This window comes from Excalfactoria chinensis, chromosome 5 (genome assembly GCF_039878825.1).
Source record: "Excalfactoria chinensis isolate bCotChi1 chromosome 5, bCotChi1.hap2, whole genome shotgun sequence".
Lineage (NCBI taxonomy): Eukaryota > Metazoa > Chordata > Aves > Galliformes > Phasianidae > Excalfactoria > Excalfactoria chinensis.
The window spans coordinates 14,582,525-14,601,367 of record NC_092829.1 but is presented as its reverse complement, the minus strand read 5'-3'; the positions used below and the strand labels follow the sequence as shown (position 1 = coordinate 14,601,367).

Below are 18,843 nucleotides of genomic sequence, written 5' to 3'. Positions count from 1 at the left end.
CTCCTCCTTTTCCCCGCCCTGCACAAGATGGCGGCGAGCGGCGCCGGTGCCGACGGTGGTGGGCGCGCGCCGCGGTGCGCGTAGTGAGGCCGTACGGGCGGCCCGAGGCAGGTAGCGGCGGGAGGAGGCACCGCTGTGGGGCGGCCCCTCCGCGGGAGTCGAGGAGTAAAGGGCTTGAGCGGTGCTCGCCGCGCTCGTCCTTCTTGTCTTCCTCCCCTTGGCGCTGCTGGCGGCGCGGCTCGTTCTCTCTGGGCCGGGGGCGAGCGGCTGGTCCTGGCCGGGCGCTGGAGCCGCCCTGTGTGGCCGGGTTGCCCTGGGTCGGCCTCGGCCTGGAGGGCCGCAGCTATCGCAGCGCGGTGCTGCGTGTATTGCGTGTATTGCACCGCCTCCAGTGGTTTGTTAACGTTCGTCTCTAATAAGTTCCGAATCCCTTTCTAATTGCCAAAGGCCCCCGAGGACCAAGTGTTACTATCTAAAACTTATCGATAGGTATCCAGCTGCCGTGCTCAACATCGCACACCTCTGTTGTTGTGTGCGACAAAAATGTTAGCAGAAATAGCTCTACTTTTAATTTACTGGATTTTTTTCTAAATAAATAACCTTATTATTATTATTTATTACTCAGTAACACGTCGTCTTCCCCTGCTCAGATCAGTTCTATAGGAAATCAAACACTTGGACAGAAGGATGACATCCATCATTAAGCTGACCACACTCTCTGGAGTGCAGGAGGAGTCTGCCCTGTGCTACCTGCTGCAAGTGGATGAGTTTCGGTTTCTGTTGGACTGTGGCTGGGATGAGAACTTTTCTATGGATATTATTGATTCCCTGAAGAAGTAAGTACTTTTTGTGTATGGGAGGCTAACCTTGGCTCTAAAATAATTCAGCAAGTTGTAAGAAAAGGAGACCTTGTTAAGTACATACTGACTAAGAATAAAGTGTTTGAACTCTCTGTTCCAAGTTCAGTAGACTCGATCTGAAAACCAACTTCTGCAGGTATCCCAACTCTGTCAAGAAATAAACTTTTATAGAACTTAGTGCTTAGCTTTTCATGTTTACATTTATAAGGTTTCCTGACGCAGCAGTTTATTACAGGAAAATGAATGAAACATGAATGTTCTGGAAAAAAAGCTAAGCTTCATGATGCTGTTTTTAGATTTTCACTTTTTCTAGCATTAACTCTCTTGTAGCATTTCAAGTTGTTTAACTGAGGATTATTGTGGACTAGCTTCTAAGATGTTTCAGGTGTCCTACCTGAGAAGCAGTTAAATACAATCCCTGTTTTAATAATAGCTGTCAAGAAGAATGTGTGCTCTAGTCTCTGTGTAAGGGACCAAAAAATATTGAGTCCGTGAGCCCAACTTGTGTTTTCACTTGTTGCATTTGTTTTAGTCCCTTATATTATTGAATAACGATAGCTAGCCTTTGGCCCAAGTTCTTAAGTTATACCACAGTTTTCAAGAAAAAACAACTTGTGTTTTTATCTCTATATATATATTAATTTTTAAAATGAAGCCAAAACTCACCCTTATTTTTAACCCAAATGTAATTTGATTTGATTGGCTTTTGCATCCTGTTATTTGAATTTTCCCATTTGAAGAAAAGTTGTGATACATTTTAGGCTTTTAGATACATAAGCAGGAATATGTTTGCACTGATAATACCTTTGGTTCTTCAGTTAATGAACTTTCTGGTATCCAAATATATGCTAAAGTCTTTCTAATCAAGAGCATAGTACAGAACTTCTGGAAGTTCATATATCACCAAGTCCTTGAACTTACGTTTTGTGATCTCAGATATTTAAGTTTTTATTTTATTTGAGATTGTATGAAAATAACCATAACTTTTAATTCATGTTAGAACAATGTTTTAAAAAACGTAAAGGACTTGAGTTCTCATGTGTGGTGTTCATACTGTGTAGTTATCTCAAGACACTTGTGGTAGGAAGTATGTCATACCATATACAACTCTTCACCATCTTCTGCTGTCCTTCTTTTGTAGACATGTACACCAAGTTGATGCTGTTCTTCTTTCTCATCCTGACCCTCTACACCTTGGTGCTCTTCCATATGCAGTTGGAAAAATGGGATTGAATTGTGCCATTTATGCAACTATTCCTGTGTATAAAATGGGACAGATGTTTATGTATGATCTCTATCAGGTACCTTTTAGGTTCACATCTTAATATTCAACATCTTTGACAAGGTAGAGGGCTCAAGTTTTTGAACATTCTTTGCTTCTTATTTGTTTTAGTCTCGCCATAATACTGAAGATTTCACACTCTTTACATTGGATGATGTAGATGCAGCATTTGATAAGATACAGCAGCTAAAGTTTTCTCAGATTGTCAACTTGAAAGGTAAAGTTCTGTCAGCAGAAGTTTTGATAATTAGTGATTCTGTTCCCTTTCACTGACAGATTAGGTAACTTTTGAAAGGGAATATGTTCTTCAAATGTTGTGCATTTCACAGGTCTGAATTCAGAAGCATGGTGTCACTCTACATCAGCAAAATGTTTGCCTCAGTAATGCAGCAGTCAGTAGAGTTTCCATTTAATGTGGAGAAGGTTATGCCAAGATTGGTGGGTTTTACTGGATAGATAGGAAGGAGAGAGATGTTACTGGTTTTCCTGCCTCATTTGACTTCTTTCCAGATGATAGCTCTGGAATTCAGCTACTTACGTGCTTATTATTTAGAGTAATAGATTTTCATACATGTGGATCTACCTAAAATATTGAGAGGTATCTATGAGGCCATTCTTTTTTGTAGGCAAAGGACACGGTCTGTCCATCACCCCATTGCCTGCAGGTCACATGATAGGAGGCACGATTTGGAAGATTGTCAAGGATGGAGAGGAAGAAATTGTTTATGCAGTTGACTTCAACCACAAGAGGGAGATGTAAGTTCAGTGTAACTAACTATATTTCTCTGATGTGTTAGGGGTGCATAATTTGTGTGATAAATCAGTGTCTTTCCAGATATAAGATGACCACTAATACTGCTTGCATTCATATCAGTGAATTTGAATTTAGCCTTGGGATTCTTCATTCTGTTGAGATTTGTTTTAGATTGAAGCAGGAAACATTCAGAAAGCATTTGTATCATGCAATTTTGGAAGGCTTCTCTTGTAATTTTAAGAAGGAAAATAACACAGCTTCTCTTTGTCATGTAGAAAACAGTTACTACAAACTCTTTTCTGTTTCTCAGAATCTTACTTGACTCAGAAGGAAGTGGAACTCTTAAAACAGTGTGCACAAATTCAGTCTATCGAGATGGAATTTGCAGTATAACCATACAGTTTAATTGTTTTTAGTGTTGGGATACACAGTGTTTACTTTCTGAAAAAAAATCTTGGAGGCTATAGAGCAAATGGATGAGTATTGACTCTTAAAAATTACTGCATAGCTACTGGATAGTTAAGACTTAAGAAAGTTTATGGTTTTGAAATTCCTGGAAAATGGTAAAAAAGAATGTGTGTTTTCTTCTGCCTTAGAAAGCTGACAGAATATTTCTTATGTCCTGTCTTCCTCCTGTAAAATGCTTATGTGGGAGAGGAAAAAAGGCAAGAAAATAAGAATTAAGTTATGTACGTTGGTATTTGTTACTATGGTTTTTAATATGCATCTTACCCAATTTAAGCATAAAAACAGAATTGTAGAAAATCCAGAGTTGAAAGGGTTCCACAGGGGTCATGAAATCCAAACGCTGGCTCCACACTGGATCACCCAGCATTCAAGCCCTATGTCTGAGAGCTTGTCCAAATGTTCCTTGAACCCTTTCAGGCTTGGTGTTGTGACCACAGCCTTGGGGAGCCTATTCCTGGCTTAACTGAAGTTACGCTAAAGAAACTTTCAGGGAGTAAGAAAAGAGGAAGGAAGAAAAATGAACTCAATTGAAACTGGTTTTGCTAGTAATTGTAAATATTTATTACCAATTGTAAATATTTATACTATGTTAACCTCCTCAGAATTACTTACTTAATCTGACTTTGATTCTTGGACATCTTCTTCTTAGCCTGAACTATTTTCTTTAAGCAGCTCTTTGATTTGCTTATATGTGATACCCTTTTTTTCTACTGTTGCGATGTACATGCAAAACTCTGTATGTTTGCTCTCTTATTTTTTTTCCTTGTAAAATAAAAACACTGACAGTGAGTTATGGCTTTTTTTTCCACAGCCATCTGAACGGATGTTCATTGGAAATGTTGAGCAGGCCTTCATTGCTTATTACAGATTCATTTAATGCTACTTATGTGCAACCCAGGAGAAAGCAAAGGGATGAACAGCTGCTAAGTACGTATTCTGTGTGGGGCTTAAGATAGCAGTAGCAGTGTGACTTATTAGTCACTGTAAATTGTTTTCTTGTAAGAAGTTTACTGACATCTAAATTAAGAATCTTTATTCAAATTTAACAAACTTTTAATTGCTTTTTCCTGATGGTACCAATCCTGTGGGGAAAATGTTTTCATAAAAGCTATGAATTGCACCTGATATAAAGCGTATGTGAACATGGTGTATTTTACCCAGTAATGTTTGACTTAAGGGATTTTTAAATGACCTTTGTTAGCACATTCTTCTGTTGATCCCCATTTTACTCTTTTTTGAAAGAAAATATTTTTTAAATTAGTGATCAGGGTGGCGGGATCTTCAAAGCTCTGGTTCTGGTTCAAAGTAGTTCTTTCTGTTTTAACTCTTCTTAGCTAATGTTTTGGAGACCTTACGAGGTGATGGAAATGTGTTGATAGCTGTGGATACAGCTGGCAGAGTTCTGGAACTTGCTCAACTTCTTGATCAGATCTGGAGAACGAAAGATGCGGGATTAGGAGTTTACTCTCTAGCGCTTTTGAACAACGTCAGCTACAACGTAGTGGAGTTCTCTAAATCACAGGTTTGTTTTCATTTTGAAATGCAGTTGTGTGGGGGGTAACAGAATGTGTATTCAAGAGTTTTTTGGGTTTTTCTTTCTTCTTTTAAACAGTAAAAAGTGGCTGAAAACTCAGTATTGTCCTTATTCTAGAGTGGGTATTTCTTTTAAGCGAATATTTTTCTTTTTGATCAAGGTACACCAAGTCCAGTCACGGTTGCTGCCATACTTCTTGATATTCATTTTATCACAAAACTTGCTAAAATAAATTATAGCTATTAAAAAGTTGGATTTAAGGTACTCCTTTGTGTTTACCTCGCATTATTTCTACATATACTGAGAAACTTTGTAATTGGTGAATATTTCATTTCTCTGCCTCATGTCAGGTTATGTGTTTTTATATAGCTTGTAAAACTGTAGATAAATTTGTCTAAATATTATATTTTAGGTGGAATGGATGAGTGACAAATTGATGAGGTGCTTTGAAGACAAGAGAAACAACCCTTTCCAGTTCCGCCATCTCTCCTTATGTCATAGTCTGTCTGATTTGGCTCGAGTGCCCAGTCCAAAAGTTGTCCTTGCCAGCCAACCTGATTTAGAATGTGGGTTTTCGAGAGATCTTTTCATTCAGTGGTGCCAGGATTCCAAGAACTCTATAATTTTAACTTACCGTACCACACCTGGAACGTTAGCACGATTCCTGATTGATAATCCTTCTGAAAAAGTGATAGATATTGAGGTAAAAATTTCCTGTATATCTTAAAGTTTTTGTGGTGGGCTATCTGGGGGAATATAAGTAAAATTGAATTTAGTTCTCTTTTTTACATGCTGAAAGTGCTTCTAGTGGCAGAAGAAAGTTGCATATATAAAGTGTTGGATAAATTTCTATAAAGCAGGTCTTAGTAGGAAGTGCAAAATATTTTTTGTTCGTTGAATTAGCATCTAATGAGGTGAGCATTATGTTGCTTTTAAATATTTATCTTTAGACAGTGTTTTTTATGTCCTCATGTTAGAAAAAATCTCTGCTTACAGTTTAGGTGCAGATCCAACTATGGATGGATTATTCTTTCTGGAAACTACTTTGGTTTTAGATTAGGGGAGAATCAAGTCAAATGAATACAGAGTGTTCTACCAAAGTAAGATAAGTGAAATTTATCAATTAAAAGAACACCATTATTTGTTAGTTATGCTGTCAGATTATATTCAAATAGTTTACCTGTGCTACTCCACTTCAGTAAACAGTGGTAATTTCTGGGAGTCCTTTGTGATTCCAGTAATCATTTCATGATGCAACTTGCTTTCAGTTTTAGGTTGGATTGGCTCAATGTTACTAGAATTGAACATTATCAGATGTGACCTGTAGTCTAGTCTGTTCTGCAAATTAAAAAGAAGCAAGGCCTGATGTTGCTTTGCCTGCTAATGTGTGCTTTTGCCAGGTTCTTCTGTTCACATTAGTGACACAAAAACTAGTTTCTCACCTTGGTATTTGCATTTAGTTTTTGAAGGGAGATGTTTCCTTAAGATATTTTAATAAATTTTTGTAAAATGAATTGATTTTAATACTTTACATAAGAACATGAAATTAATTCTAGTCTTTACTAATTGATAATGTTGTCATGATGTTGGCACGTGAAGGTGCCACGTGTTTAAGTTGTTACAGAAAGGACAAGATTGTATTTGTCCATGGTACTTAAATATAAATATCATCTTACCAGCAGTGTGCAGGGGAAGTATTAAAAGCAAGTCAGCTACTCACAGAAATTCTTATTTTTACTTTCTTTGTAAGTTGAGAAGACGTGTCAAGTTGGAAGGAAAGGAACTTGAAGAATACCTAGAAAAGGAGAAACTAAAGAAAGAGGCAGCTAAGAAGTTAGAGCAGTCTAAAGAGTAAGTATATTAGCTGTTGTGTCCTGCTGTTGTCAGAATTGAAATGCATGTTCAGCCTGATGTTTCAACTGCTTACAAGGATAAGTGAAAGTAATAGTTTTGGTAGGTTTGTCTGACTGCATCTAGGAATCAGAATGTTTATCTTTAATCTGTTGTTACTATAAACTCGTCTGAATTTCGTGAACAGTTTCTTGGATACATCAGCTGTCCTTTTCCTTAGTCTTAACTGTTTCTGTCCAGTCAGTGTGGACAATATTTTTGTAATATTAAATGTGAAGAAAAAAGAAAAGAAAATGCTGTTGTTCTTGGAATATCATTTCAGGGCAGATATTGATTCCAGTGATGAGAGTGATGCGGAAGAAGATATTGATCAGCCAACTGTGCATAAGACCAAACATGATTTGATGATGAAAGGTGAAGGTAGCCGGAAAGGAAGCTTCTTCAAACAGGCCAAGAAATCTTATCCAATGTTTCCAGCCCCTGAAGAAAGAATTAAATGGGATGAATATGGCGAGATTATCAAGTATGTGGGGAGAGCAGTGGTAATGCTTAGTAATGTGTAATATAGAATAAAATTAGTATTGTCTCTCTTGCTATGCTGTTGAATGCTCTTCCAAACACTTTTAAGTGGCTTCTGAAAGATGATTCCAGCTGAGTTTCACAGGAAGCTGATGATGGGATTGAAGCTGCAAAGTATTCATCTCAGGTCTGAATTCACATTTGTTAGGAAGCGATTCCAGTCCAGGTTTTTGTTTTAATGTTTGCTTCATTTTTTTCTTTTTATGAGAGAAAAGATTAAAAACTTCTTTTAAATTTGGCGTTTTTCTGCTTTATATTCCACATAATTTTGAAAAATTTATGGAGCTTCATTAAGGAGCATCATTCAGCCTAGAAAAACCTGGCAATATTTGTCCTATTTTTATGACGAATACATGGTAGGAAACCCTTAACTTAGTAGTATTCTGCAAGATATCAAAGTTCTTTTTTTAAGATACCGAGGTGACATTTTCCAAATGAGCTCTGTTCATATGTGAAATTATTTAAGGAAAAAGTGATTAAATTGTTACCACTAACATTTTTAAAATAACTCGGTAATTATGTCAGCACTGCTCGTTTCTCTACTGTGTAGTGCTTTGGATTTACTATTAAGACTATTAAAAGCAGAATGCTTTTCCTCCTTTAGACCTGAAGACTTTCTAGTACCAGAACTTCAGGCAACAGAAGAAGAAAAAAGCAAATTAGAATCTGGTTTGACAAATGGAGAGGAGCCAATGGACCAGGATTTGTCAGATGTTCCTACCAAATGTATTTCAGCAACAGAATCCATGGAAATTAAGTGAGTGGCTTCGTTCTTGTTTTCAGTAATTTCAGAGCCAAGAGGAGAAGAAAAGTATATATGTGTATATATTTTTTTAACGTTCTGAGACTAGATAGTGGCTCTCCATATTTTTCTCTATACACAAGTATCTTCTGCAGAAGCATTATTAAGGAATCTATGCCAGTATCGTATCAGGCTATTATTAATGCACATATTTCACATTCTGTTTTGTTCTGTTTCTTACCTGTGTGATATAAAAGAGATGGTGGGTGAATTCCAGTACTGCACGTCTCTTGAATCCTTCCTCCAAAGTCTCAGTTTGGATACATGTGTGTACATGCTGGTATTGTACAAATCTGTATTTTACTAATCCATAATGTACCTTTTGCTGACATTTTATTCTGATGTAGAGTAATTTTTTACAATGTTTTCCATTTTTAAATTAAATCTCAAAAATATTTAATCTTTAGAATATGTGGTTTTTGCTCATTTGCGTTTTTGTTTGTGTTTTTTGTAGAGCCAGGGTTACATATATCGACTATGAAGGGCGCTCAGATGGGGACTCAATTAAAAAAATCATTAACCAAATGAAACCAAGACAACTAATCATTGTCCATGGACCACCTGAAGCCAGCCAGGACCTTGCAGAGTGTTGCAGAGCTTTTGGTGGAAAAGATATTAAAGTGTACATGCCAAAACTACATGAAACTGTAGATGCAACCAGTGAAACTCATATCTACCAGGTAAGCTGCTGGAATTTGTTACTTGTATGTACAAGTACTGAGAACTGTAGTAGAGCTGAAGTGGCAGAGTTTCTTATTTAAACCTCAGTTTTTTTGGTAGAGGTGATGCAAAACTTTTCATGTGTATGCTTGATTTTGACATTAAGAGCTGCTTCTTTTATGTGTAAGTATTATCCTATGCTCAAGTGAGTGTTTCTCATAAAAAGTGTTTAAAACAAAACTTGATTGTGAGGTCAGTGGTGCAGAAGGCCATGTGGGAGCATCAGTTTGTTTGACTCAAGTCTCAATAGCTTTATTGTGTTTGTATTTAAAGTACAGCCGTATATGACTTGAAATTCAAGATTCTTTTTGGAATATTAAGAGGAATCTTAGAGAGAAAAAAAATCATGTATTGGACTCTTTGTACACAAATAGTTTAGAGGAAAGCATTTTGCATGCAGTTTAGGCATCAGTCCTTTATTCCTTTTATCCTTTTAAAATTAATCTAAAAGTATCATTGGAATTGTTGAAAGAGGTAGTTTTGATGCTTTCCAAAGAAAAATCTGTTAACTTTGGAAGTAGAAAGTTCCAGTTACTCAAAATTTCCTTGTTCTGACATTCTTAAGACAGCAGAATTGTGTTGTTTTTTTTTTTTTTTTTTTTTTTGTTGTTTTTTTTAAGTGTTGTGACTGTAAGAAATGACAGATTTCTGATTTTTCACAAAGTATTTATCTGAATAAAACTATAATAGCTCTGTATTTCATTTCAGTTTTGTGGTTATTCATAAAGGTGAAATCAATCTTTGTAGATTTGAGGATTTTTAATATAGTTTGTTGTTTTGTTTTTTCTTGGTGAAACAACTGAACAGATGGAGTGCTCTGGAGACATTGAATTACAAGATAATAGAGGAGAGCTGGATATCAAAATCCTGGTGTCTTTTGGTTGGATTGTGCTGCAGATAGTTAATTGCAATTTCATTTGTACAGTTGCAGCCTTGATTCCTCTATTGTGATAATGCATCATCTCATTTGCATAGCAGTCTTTCAGGGTAGGGCTTATTTAATTAGTTCATGTCTTGGAATGTGCCGAAGAAATCAAAGTCATATTTTGATGACATAAAATCTGAAATTGTCAACATCTCCTGTTGCTATAAAGTATATTTTTTAAGAAGATTGAAATTTGGTGCAGCTGTTTAGTAATCTGAATATATTTTTAGACATTTCCCTTAAATTTGCTAAGGCCAACTGAAGAACCCCATGGCTACAAAAAAAAAGTTGTTTTAAACGGCAATGATTGTTCCTCCTGTGAGTCTGACTTATTTTAGTCACATTGGTTCTTTTTTTTAATCAAGATAGAAAAAGGTATAGTTCTCTTCTACTGTTGAAGTTGACTTCTGAAATGAGATAATACAAATTGTATTTCTTAAATGTAAGATTTCTTCCTTCTCCAAAAGACTATGAACCAAACCTATACACAGAGAGCTTGGAAGAAAAGCTGCTTATAGAATCATGAAGTACGAATCTGTTGTTTCTCCATGAAACCAATACTGCTTTTATTTTTGTGCACCCCAGGTCAGGTTAAAAGATTCTCTTGTCAGCTCACTTCAGTTCTGTAAAGCCAAGGATGCTGAGTTGGCATGGATAGATGGTGTCCTTGATATGCGGGTTTCAAAAGTGGATACTGGAGTTATTTTGGAAGAGGGAGAGCTGAGGGAAGATGAAGAGTTAGAGATGCAAGTGGATATGCCCTCTTCAGACTCTAGTGTCATTGCTCAACAAAAGGCCATGAAAAGTCTCTTTGGTGACGATGATAAGGAGATGTGTGAGGAGAGTGAAATCATTCCTACTTTGGAACCACTGCCGCCTCATGAGGTACAGAAACTTTCCTGGTTTAGACTAATTTTGTTTTTTTTTTTCTGAGTTTTGTATTCTAATACTGTTACTGTTGTTTCAGATTTTAAGCTTTTCAGCAAGCAGTATTGCATCCAGCAATGGTGCCTAGAGTGCAGTTACCTATTGGAGTACAGTTATCTATTGGTCAATATTAGATTGTTATGTTCCATATTTGTAATTAATACCTGAGGATTTTTAAATCAGTTGATATTTAGTTCTTCTTGGGTTCCATTATGTTTTGTTGATGCCGTGGGAAATATATAATGTACCTAAGTAGACATATGTCTTTGAAATTCTTACATCTCTGCCTCTGAGTGATCTGAAAGCTCATTATTTTTTTCAGATTACTCTTAAATACTTGCACGTGTGAATAGATAATTTCATTTGTTCAGTTAATGAAGTACTTTCTACTCCCAGAATTACTTAAAATACTATTGAAGAGTCTTGAATGTAGTCTGTTCTAGGAGCTAGATAAACATGAGACAATTCCTAAGTCTCTTCAGATTCATGACAACCATTATGGAAGCATGTATTGATCAGTAGTGCAACTTACTGCAGCTCCGTCCCTGGCATAACTTGGCTCAAAAGAGTCTTCAATATGTGATCTCAGAAAGAAGTCTTTTGCTTGACAGATGACTTATGAGGCTTCCCATCCTGGAACTGTCTTGCCAGTTTTCTCCTTTGTAGTCCTGTAGCCTATCCATAGGTCCCGCTGTTGCCAACACAATAAGGAGATGATCTTTGGAAAAATGAAAGGCAATAAGTAGCAGAAGTTTTAAAACTGTGTACATTGTTTAAAGGTTCCTGGACATCAGTCTGTGTTTATGAATGAGCCAAGACTGTCTGACTTCAAGCAAGTTCTCTTGCGAGAAGGAATTCAAGCTGAGTTTGTAGGAGGAGTGCTTGTGTGCAACAATATGGTGGCTGTTCGCAGGGTAAGTGATCTGTGTCTTAAAACTCTTTGCTAAATAGCATTCTGAATGAAAATTAAGCTTCTTGTTTGTTTAAAGATATTAAATTGAAATGTCTTTTTGTTTCAGACTGAAACAGGGCGCATTGGATTGGAAGGCTGTCTCTGTCAGGACTTCTATCGGATAAGAGAACTTTTATACAAGCAATATGCTATTGTCTAGAGGAAGAGCTTAAAGGTGTTTTGCTTGAACTTCTGAACGTGTGGAGGATTTCTCTCTGGACTTTTTGTAATTTTCTAATTTATACAGGGCAAAAGTAATTCATAAAGATCAGTTAATTACCCTGAACATGTAAATAATGGCCATTGTTGCTCTTCATAAATTTGTTGGTATGTTCCATGTTCTTGACTTTCAAACTATTATGACTCATCTCCCACATAACATGTAACAGATGAGTTTATGACCACAAACTGTTTCTCAGGAAGGCTTCGCATTGATAGAATGTGTTTTGATTTGTCAGATTCCCTGCCAAAGACTACAAAATAGATAAAAGTCATTCTTCTGTTCTCAAATAAGTTTAGCTAGGGAGTTGTAGTTTCTTTGTTTCCTCTTTTTTTTTGTTAGTTCTATGTTATTTCAACGAGTTTGATTGATAGAAAATTGTCTTGAGTTGTCTTGTTTTTTTGTTTTTGGTTTTTTTTTTTACATTTTAAATGGCTTCTAGTTAAAATATATTTTTAACAGCCCACTTAGATCTGTCTACCTGTATGTTCCCCCAGTGTTAATTTGGCTGCATCTTAATGTTGTTGCTTGTCTCCTCTTACTGACTTGTTCCAGTACAGCATTTCATATTCTATATGAAGTATTAATCTGCAGGATCAAAATATTACTTTGAAAAGGTAAGTTAAGAAGACTGGAGAAGATCCTCAGCAGCTTAAAATCTAGCAATTATGTGCTTCAGAGTAACATTGGTACAAACTTACTGACTTTGTACCTTCTGGCTTTTGCAGAGTTGTGCCAACTATTAATTATTTTAAATTCTGATTTTTTAATACCGTGGAAAACTAAAGCCTTTATGTATGCACTGCTGTTTGTTCAGAGTGCCATGAATCAAGTTCAGGATCCTTTAACTTGAAATCTCAGTTTATGTGATACATCTAATGCTTTTGTGCCACGTTTCATATTAGTTGCATGTTTTGACGGTGGGATTTATTCTAGCTGATAATGCTAGAAGTGGAACTTACTTTTTAGGTGAAGATGAGCAGTTCTGTCTGCTTTAGTTTCTCAGAAATTAATTTATGCATACAAATAGCCTCTTGAGAGTTTATTTAATCCCATTTCCTCCCATCCACGTATGCACCACCAGTTTTAGTAGTGAAAGGTCACCTGCTTGTTCTTACATACAACAGCAATGTAATATGTGCTTTCTGTCTAATGCTTAAATAAAATATTTTGGCAAAGTGGCAAAAAAATACCAGCCCTGTGGGCTATCAGTGGAAAGATAATTTGCATTCTAATTCGTTCTTGGGCTAATAGTTTCCTATCTGATCTACAGGATATTTATTCTGTTTAAAATAGGAAATTAATATTCAAGTCCTCATTTTCAAAAGGAAAAAAGCAAACTACAGAATACCCAAGCTGCTAGAACTAGATACTAAAAATGTAAAACACTTGATAATGTTAAGTGAGAATGTACTTCGTTACATAAAACTTCCTGTCTAGAATTGACTAAAAGCTCAACACTTCTTTGGCAACAGTATAGAAAAACGTTTTTAATTATATTGACAGCCAGAACTACTTAGAAATGCTTTGTTTTTTTAGCTGTTTTGTAGCAATGCTATGTAAATCTACATGATTTGGGATGCTTGCTGGTTAATACTATTGTATTGCTATTGTTGATACTAATGAACTTTTATAAAGTGCATTACTTTGTACATAATAACATTGGCCTTAGAACTTTTAACCTGGGGTCTCGGGGTGGGCTGAAGGCTCTTAAGACTGAAGGGAACACCATAATAATTTTTAAAAATTACAAACTTAGGAAATGGGAATCAAACTAAAAATAATGCTGTTCCTAAGGAAGAGATAAAGAAAAGACAGCATGATCATAAATATATTTTAACTGGATGAGTGCACAGTCATGTCAGATAACAAAAGATATCCAGGGAACAGATTTATAGATCTTAGATATTTAAAACTATAAGTAACTGATGACATTTAAAGTTGGATTCATTTTGTAGATGCAACTCAACTGTTGTGTATGCCTCATTACCTGTAAATACAGGAGAGTTAGTTACGTCAATGTGAGCAGAGTAAGTCTTAAAGAATGAATACATTTATTCTCTGTTCTTTTATAACACAAGTTTACTTAGAAAAATCACCTCCCAAGAAGTCTGCTGGCAGGGTAGATTTCTCATCGAATGTTTTGTCTAGTCTGACATTTCACCCTCCCTGCATTTTAAACAGTGTACATTATGAACTCTTGTTGTATGTCACGCTGCTCTACCAGCATTAATATAAGCATGGGGGTTGGACTCGATGATCTCTAGAGGTCCCTTCCAACCCCTACAATTCTGTGATAGGCATAAAGGAGTGTTTTGTTTTGGATCTATCTAAATTACTGATAACATTTTACTGGTTTAATTAATTCCTTGTCCTAAAGGATGTGCAGATGTGTTTCTGGCAGAGAAATCCTGCTGAAGAGTGGTTGCACTTCAGTGGTAGGTGAGCCGATCAGCTCTATAAGGCTCACTGTGGAAAAGAAATATAAAAGTAATATTTAAATATTAATGACTTGACAAATGTGTTTTCTTATGCATAGTGAGATTGCGAAAGTTTGATAAATATGGCTGGTATCAAGATACGGGAGAACTATATTGTTTCACGCAGTGCTCTGCAAATTATATTCTCCTTGATAGGTTATAAAATTACCACTGCGATACACAATAAAATAAATTACAGCGTTTCTGAGTAGAACTTGCAATAAGCCATGTATCTGTTTTCCCTGAATGAAAGATCACTAGAAGCTCAAAATGTTATGAAGAAGCAAGTTCAGCATATGAGCTTTAGCAGTAATAACCTGCCTGTTGTTGCATAATCCTCTTAGGTGGTGCAAGCTGGATCTGTGGTTCAGCAGCTGAATGATAATGAGCTAAGCATCTGCCAAGAAGTATAGTCTGCAACTGCAATCTGGTGTTCATAAATTTTAGTAATGAGCAGATAATTGATATTGGTAGTATAAAATTTTCTTACGTGGCTCCCATTTTCAGTGCAGGTTTTCCGAAGTGCTGCAAACTTCTCTAAAATGTGTTTGTGACGGACAGTTCTGAAGCAGTTTGGGAAGTTGGTTGCTTAACAATCAAACATTTTCTGTCCAACCCTGTTTTTAAAACTGGATCAAGAGAAGCTTTCAACATGTGGTACTGGCTATGGTACCCTTGCTGGTATGGAAGACATAGTGAAACCTTTGTCAAATATTACCATCATAACATATGTAGCAAAATAACTGCATTCCATGTCCAATGTAGAAAGAACCTTTTAAAGATACAATTGAAGGTTTTTGTTTTTTGTTTTCCTCCGTGACCAGTGAGTACAGGGATCATTTTTCCTCTATGGCCAGTAAGTACAGGGATCCTGGACTTCAGGATGTATTGCTTCTCAGAAAGGGTAGTCAGGCACTGGAATGGACTGCCCAGGGAGGTGGTGGAGTCACCGACCCTGGGGGTGTTCAAGGAACGACTGGATGTTGTGTTGAGGGACATGGTTTAGTGGGAGATATTGGTAATAGGTGAACGGTTGGACTGGATGATCTTTTAGGTCTTTTCCAACCTTGCTGATTCTATGATTCTATGATTTATATGTTAATTAGAATTTGACAAAGACTGAGCTTCAAAACACAGATATTAAGCGATGGCACTTGGAGCAAACAGTTTCTGAAGCTGGTGGCTTCATCAGTGCCTTCTTAGAGTTAACTCAGTTGCCCTTTCTGCAGGAAGCCTGGTTTAGCTCTAAACTGTAAAACTGTGACACAGGACAGTGGTTTTCTTGTCTGCTTTACAGCTGCGTAAATCCAAACAAGAGCCCTAGAGTGAGCCAGCTTAAGTCACTGGGAAATGAGTTCCTGCTAATAAAAAATGATTAATGGCTTACAAGTTGAAAGCCAATTGCTTATAAAGGTTTGTTTAAAGTTGCACTTTTATATAATGCTATTGCTGTTAATTTAATCTGGAGAAATGACTGCTTCCTCTCCTGATATTTCTAGTTCAGTCAAAAGACCAATTGGCTTCAGAAGTTCCAAGCCAAGTATCAGAGATAATACCTCAAAATATAATTTTACAGTCATCGCTTCCAATTCGACCTTTTTTTCTTTTAAATCTGTCTGGATAAGCTGTAAAGTGTTCTTGTCTCAGCTGCGATTTACCCCACAGTGTTTCTCAGAAAGAATTGTGAAGAAGGCTGTGTAATCTCTTGTTATCAGTAGTAGGACTCAAATAGTGCAAAAAATTGTATGAAGGATTTTGAAAGATTTGTAAAGAAATGGAATGCAGAAAGACATCACTGGGATTCAGTAAATGTCACCCGTTTCATTTTTCTGTCAGTAGTGCGTGGTGGTAGAAACAGGTGTGTAAAGATGTGCTTTTTGATGACAGAGTACCAGCTATTCAGGTTTAAAATAACAATAACCACAAATAATTGTGCCTAATTGGTTTGTTAACAGCTGCTTCAGAATGTGAACCTGATTGTTTTCATAAGATAGCCTCTCTCAGTGGATGGGTGGTAGTGCATAAGACAGTGCTGCCCTCTGTTTTGCAGTTTTACAATTCTAGCTGTCCAAATCAATCCTGATGCAAAAAATCATGTCGTCTTTTGTTTTCAAGAAACATGTTTAGCTGCCAGGGGAGGGCGAATCCAGTGCATGATGTGATCAAAACTTTGTAAATCCTTGGCAGCTGCTATGTAAGCCATAGTTAAGATCTGTCTCATAAAAACCATCAGGGTCTCAGTTTTTGCCATGTTGCTGCTCCTGAAGAAGCTGCACAGCTGGCAGAGCATATTGCCCATCACCTTGCCAGACTTGGCATTTGAAAGTCTGCCAGATTGCTTTGTGCTGTTGTGCTAGCCATAGATCAGCAGTATGAGACAGAATGAGGATAGGAAGCATTTTGTGTTTTGCCCTCTGTAGGATCATAAGAGTTAAAGTTGCATTTCAGAAGTCCAGTCTGCTTTCTGAACCTACTGGATACTTCCATTGTGTTGCCTCCAGGGCATACGTTAGCCAGGTTAGCCCTTATGCTGCAGGAATCTATACAGACATTTTGTTCTTGATGTATTCCAGTATAATTTCTACTAATATCAGTGTTTGCAGTTAGTCTGTATAGACAGCTTTTCATGTTTTATGTAATTTTATTATGCTTCAGTGTTTCTTTCATAATCTCCCTGATTTTACTAATGCACAATATTGCAAATGCAGTATAAAACTAGTCAACAGACTTTAAATCATTTGTGCATCTCTAAACCTCTTATGCTGATTAAAAGTGTTAAGGCTATTAGTATTTTTTATGTAACCTGGTCTAAATTTAGTCTCTGTTACAGTCAAAAAACACTCTGATATTGCAAACCAAGATCCTAATCTGCTTCCTGTGGAGTTGGCGGCAGCAATTCTTCAGCTGAGCTTTTGTGTTTGTGTCAGTTGATAACTTCAATAGATAATTTGTTGTGTTTTATCACAGGAATTCATGGCTTTTCATAGTTCTGATTTCTTTTCCAGAAGTGTGGGGGGGGGGGATGATGCTGTTGACATTGATGTTAAATTCTTGTGCAGAACAGGTAAAAGGAAGTAACTGGAGCAAACTGAAATCATGTATAGTGAATACCTTCTAAACTGAATAGCTGTAAAATACCAGAATAACAGCCTTATCCTGCAAAAATCCATCTGTTGGTTCATTCTGTGTAGTCTGTTCTTGTTATTTGAACACATTAATGCTGCTATATGGCTGTTTTATAATGCCATTGTATATTAATGACATTACTCCCTTCAATATTGTGCATTGCCATTGGTCAGTCAAGACCCATAGTATTACTTTCATATGTTCTGTTTCTATGATGGATTGCTACAGAAAGCCAGCTTACAAAAGGTAGTCTAACTGTGCCTTGGTAGTTGAGGTATTAGAACACAAGGTGACAGAAATGATCAACTTTATGTTCGAGGCAACCTTTGGGAAGATGGAACTTGACTATTACTTTTGCTGCTAATTATAAATAAAAACGTATGTCTTTAAGCTGATATACAGAAACAGATAATTTACACGATTGATTTAACATAAGTTTCAAGCTTATTCTTTTCATATATGTCTGCATGACATCAGAAACAGGTAGTGACAACACTGTGAGCTGTATGTACTGGTGTTAATAGTTGTATTCCTAAGAGTACAGAGCTTGAGTGCTTCACGCTTCTGGTAATTTTACTCCTGCACTCACACGGCTATTCAGCCAATTGTTATGTAGGAAAAGAATAACATCCTAATTATTACAGTTATTTCTTTGAATGGAATGGAATTTTCCTTTAGTTGTCAGAACACACACTCTAACAATTTGGAAATCATCCTGAAGTAACTCCTAGCTAGTGGGGGCATGTTTTTTCCTTGAAGTTGAGCAGCCTGAAGAGACTGTCTTGAGAATGGTGGGGGGTTGGCTGCCTTGGTATTCTTCATTTGGAAATGAGGTATGGATGGACTGAAGAGACAGTCCTAGACTTTGTGGAATTGAAGGAGAAATGACCAAAAGTAATGACTTTCTCAAGGAGATGATATTTTGCTTTGCTTCAGAGGATTATGAATATCTTATCAACTATTGCCTATAAAATTAGGCATGAGCTTAAGATTTGGTTGGGAAGCCTAGCCAGTTTTACTGGCAGGTCTTTGAGTATGTTTAAGACTATCATGTGAGAAGAAACGACGTTGATAACATCACGTTAGTTCTGTAACAAGCAGTAGAAGGAGTTGTGGATAAAGCAGCAGAGTCTCTAGGTTCAGGTTGGAAGACTACAAGAAGTTAGCGAAATGTTTGGAGCTGGGTGGTTCAACTTAATTTGATTTATAATTTATATTATGGCTAAAAGCAGGATGAATTTTGTTCAGTTTTATGATGGGGGAAGCTAGAATGGTGCCTGATACTGATGAATACAAGTGATGTAGAGTCCTGTAGGCAAACTGTGGGTGTTGTTGGCAACTTATGCACTACTGCTTCCATTAA

General features: G+C 36.7%; 1 protein-coding gene across 2 annotated transcripts; it reads left to right on the top strand.

Annotated features, from left to right (window-relative positions):
* On the top strand, nucleotides 1-14,378 carry CPSF2 (cleavage and polyadenylation specific factor 2). Of its 2 annotated transcripts, none has more exons than XM_072337748.1 (15): nucleotides 1-107; nucleotides 651-836; nucleotides 2,002-2,161; nucleotides 2,254-2,359; nucleotides 2,769-2,898; nucleotides 4,176-4,291; nucleotides 4,699-4,886; nucleotides 5,311-5,601; nucleotides 6,649-6,749; nucleotides 7,072-7,272; nucleotides 7,933-8,085; nucleotides 8,585-8,810; nucleotides 10,361-10,660; nucleotides 11,482-11,616; nucleotides 11,722-14,378. In XM_072337748.1, exons 2-15 carry the CDS (start codon nucleotides 688-690, stop codon nucleotides 11,812-11,814), a joined length of 2,349 nt encoding a protein of 782 aa, XP_072193849.1. In that variant the 5' UTR covers nucleotides 1-107; nucleotides 651-687; the 3' UTR covers nucleotides 11,815-14,378. The 2 variants fall into 2 exon arrangements, with proteins under 2 accessions (XP_072193849.1, XP_072193850.1); XM_072337749.1 differs by having other exon boundaries at nucleotides 21-111.
* The last annotated feature ends 4,465 nt before the right edge of the window (nucleotides 14,379-18,843 follow it).

What these genes read in the sequence shown, in the direction of transcription:
- CPSF2 (XM_072337748.1), top strand. Translation starts at nt 688, where the DNA reads ATGACATCCATCATTAAGCTGACCACACTCTCTGGAGTGCAGGAGGAG. An exon ending in TTCAACCACAAGAGGGAGAT is followed by an intron (nt 2,899 to 4,175) that starts GTAAGTTCAGTG and finishes TTTTTTCCACAG; the next exon opens with CCATCTGAACGGATGTTCAT. An exon ending in TGGAGTTCTCTAAATCACAG is followed by an intron (nt 4,887 to 5,310) that starts GTTTGTTTTCAT and finishes ATTATATTTTAG; the next exon opens with GTGGAATGGATGAGTGACAA.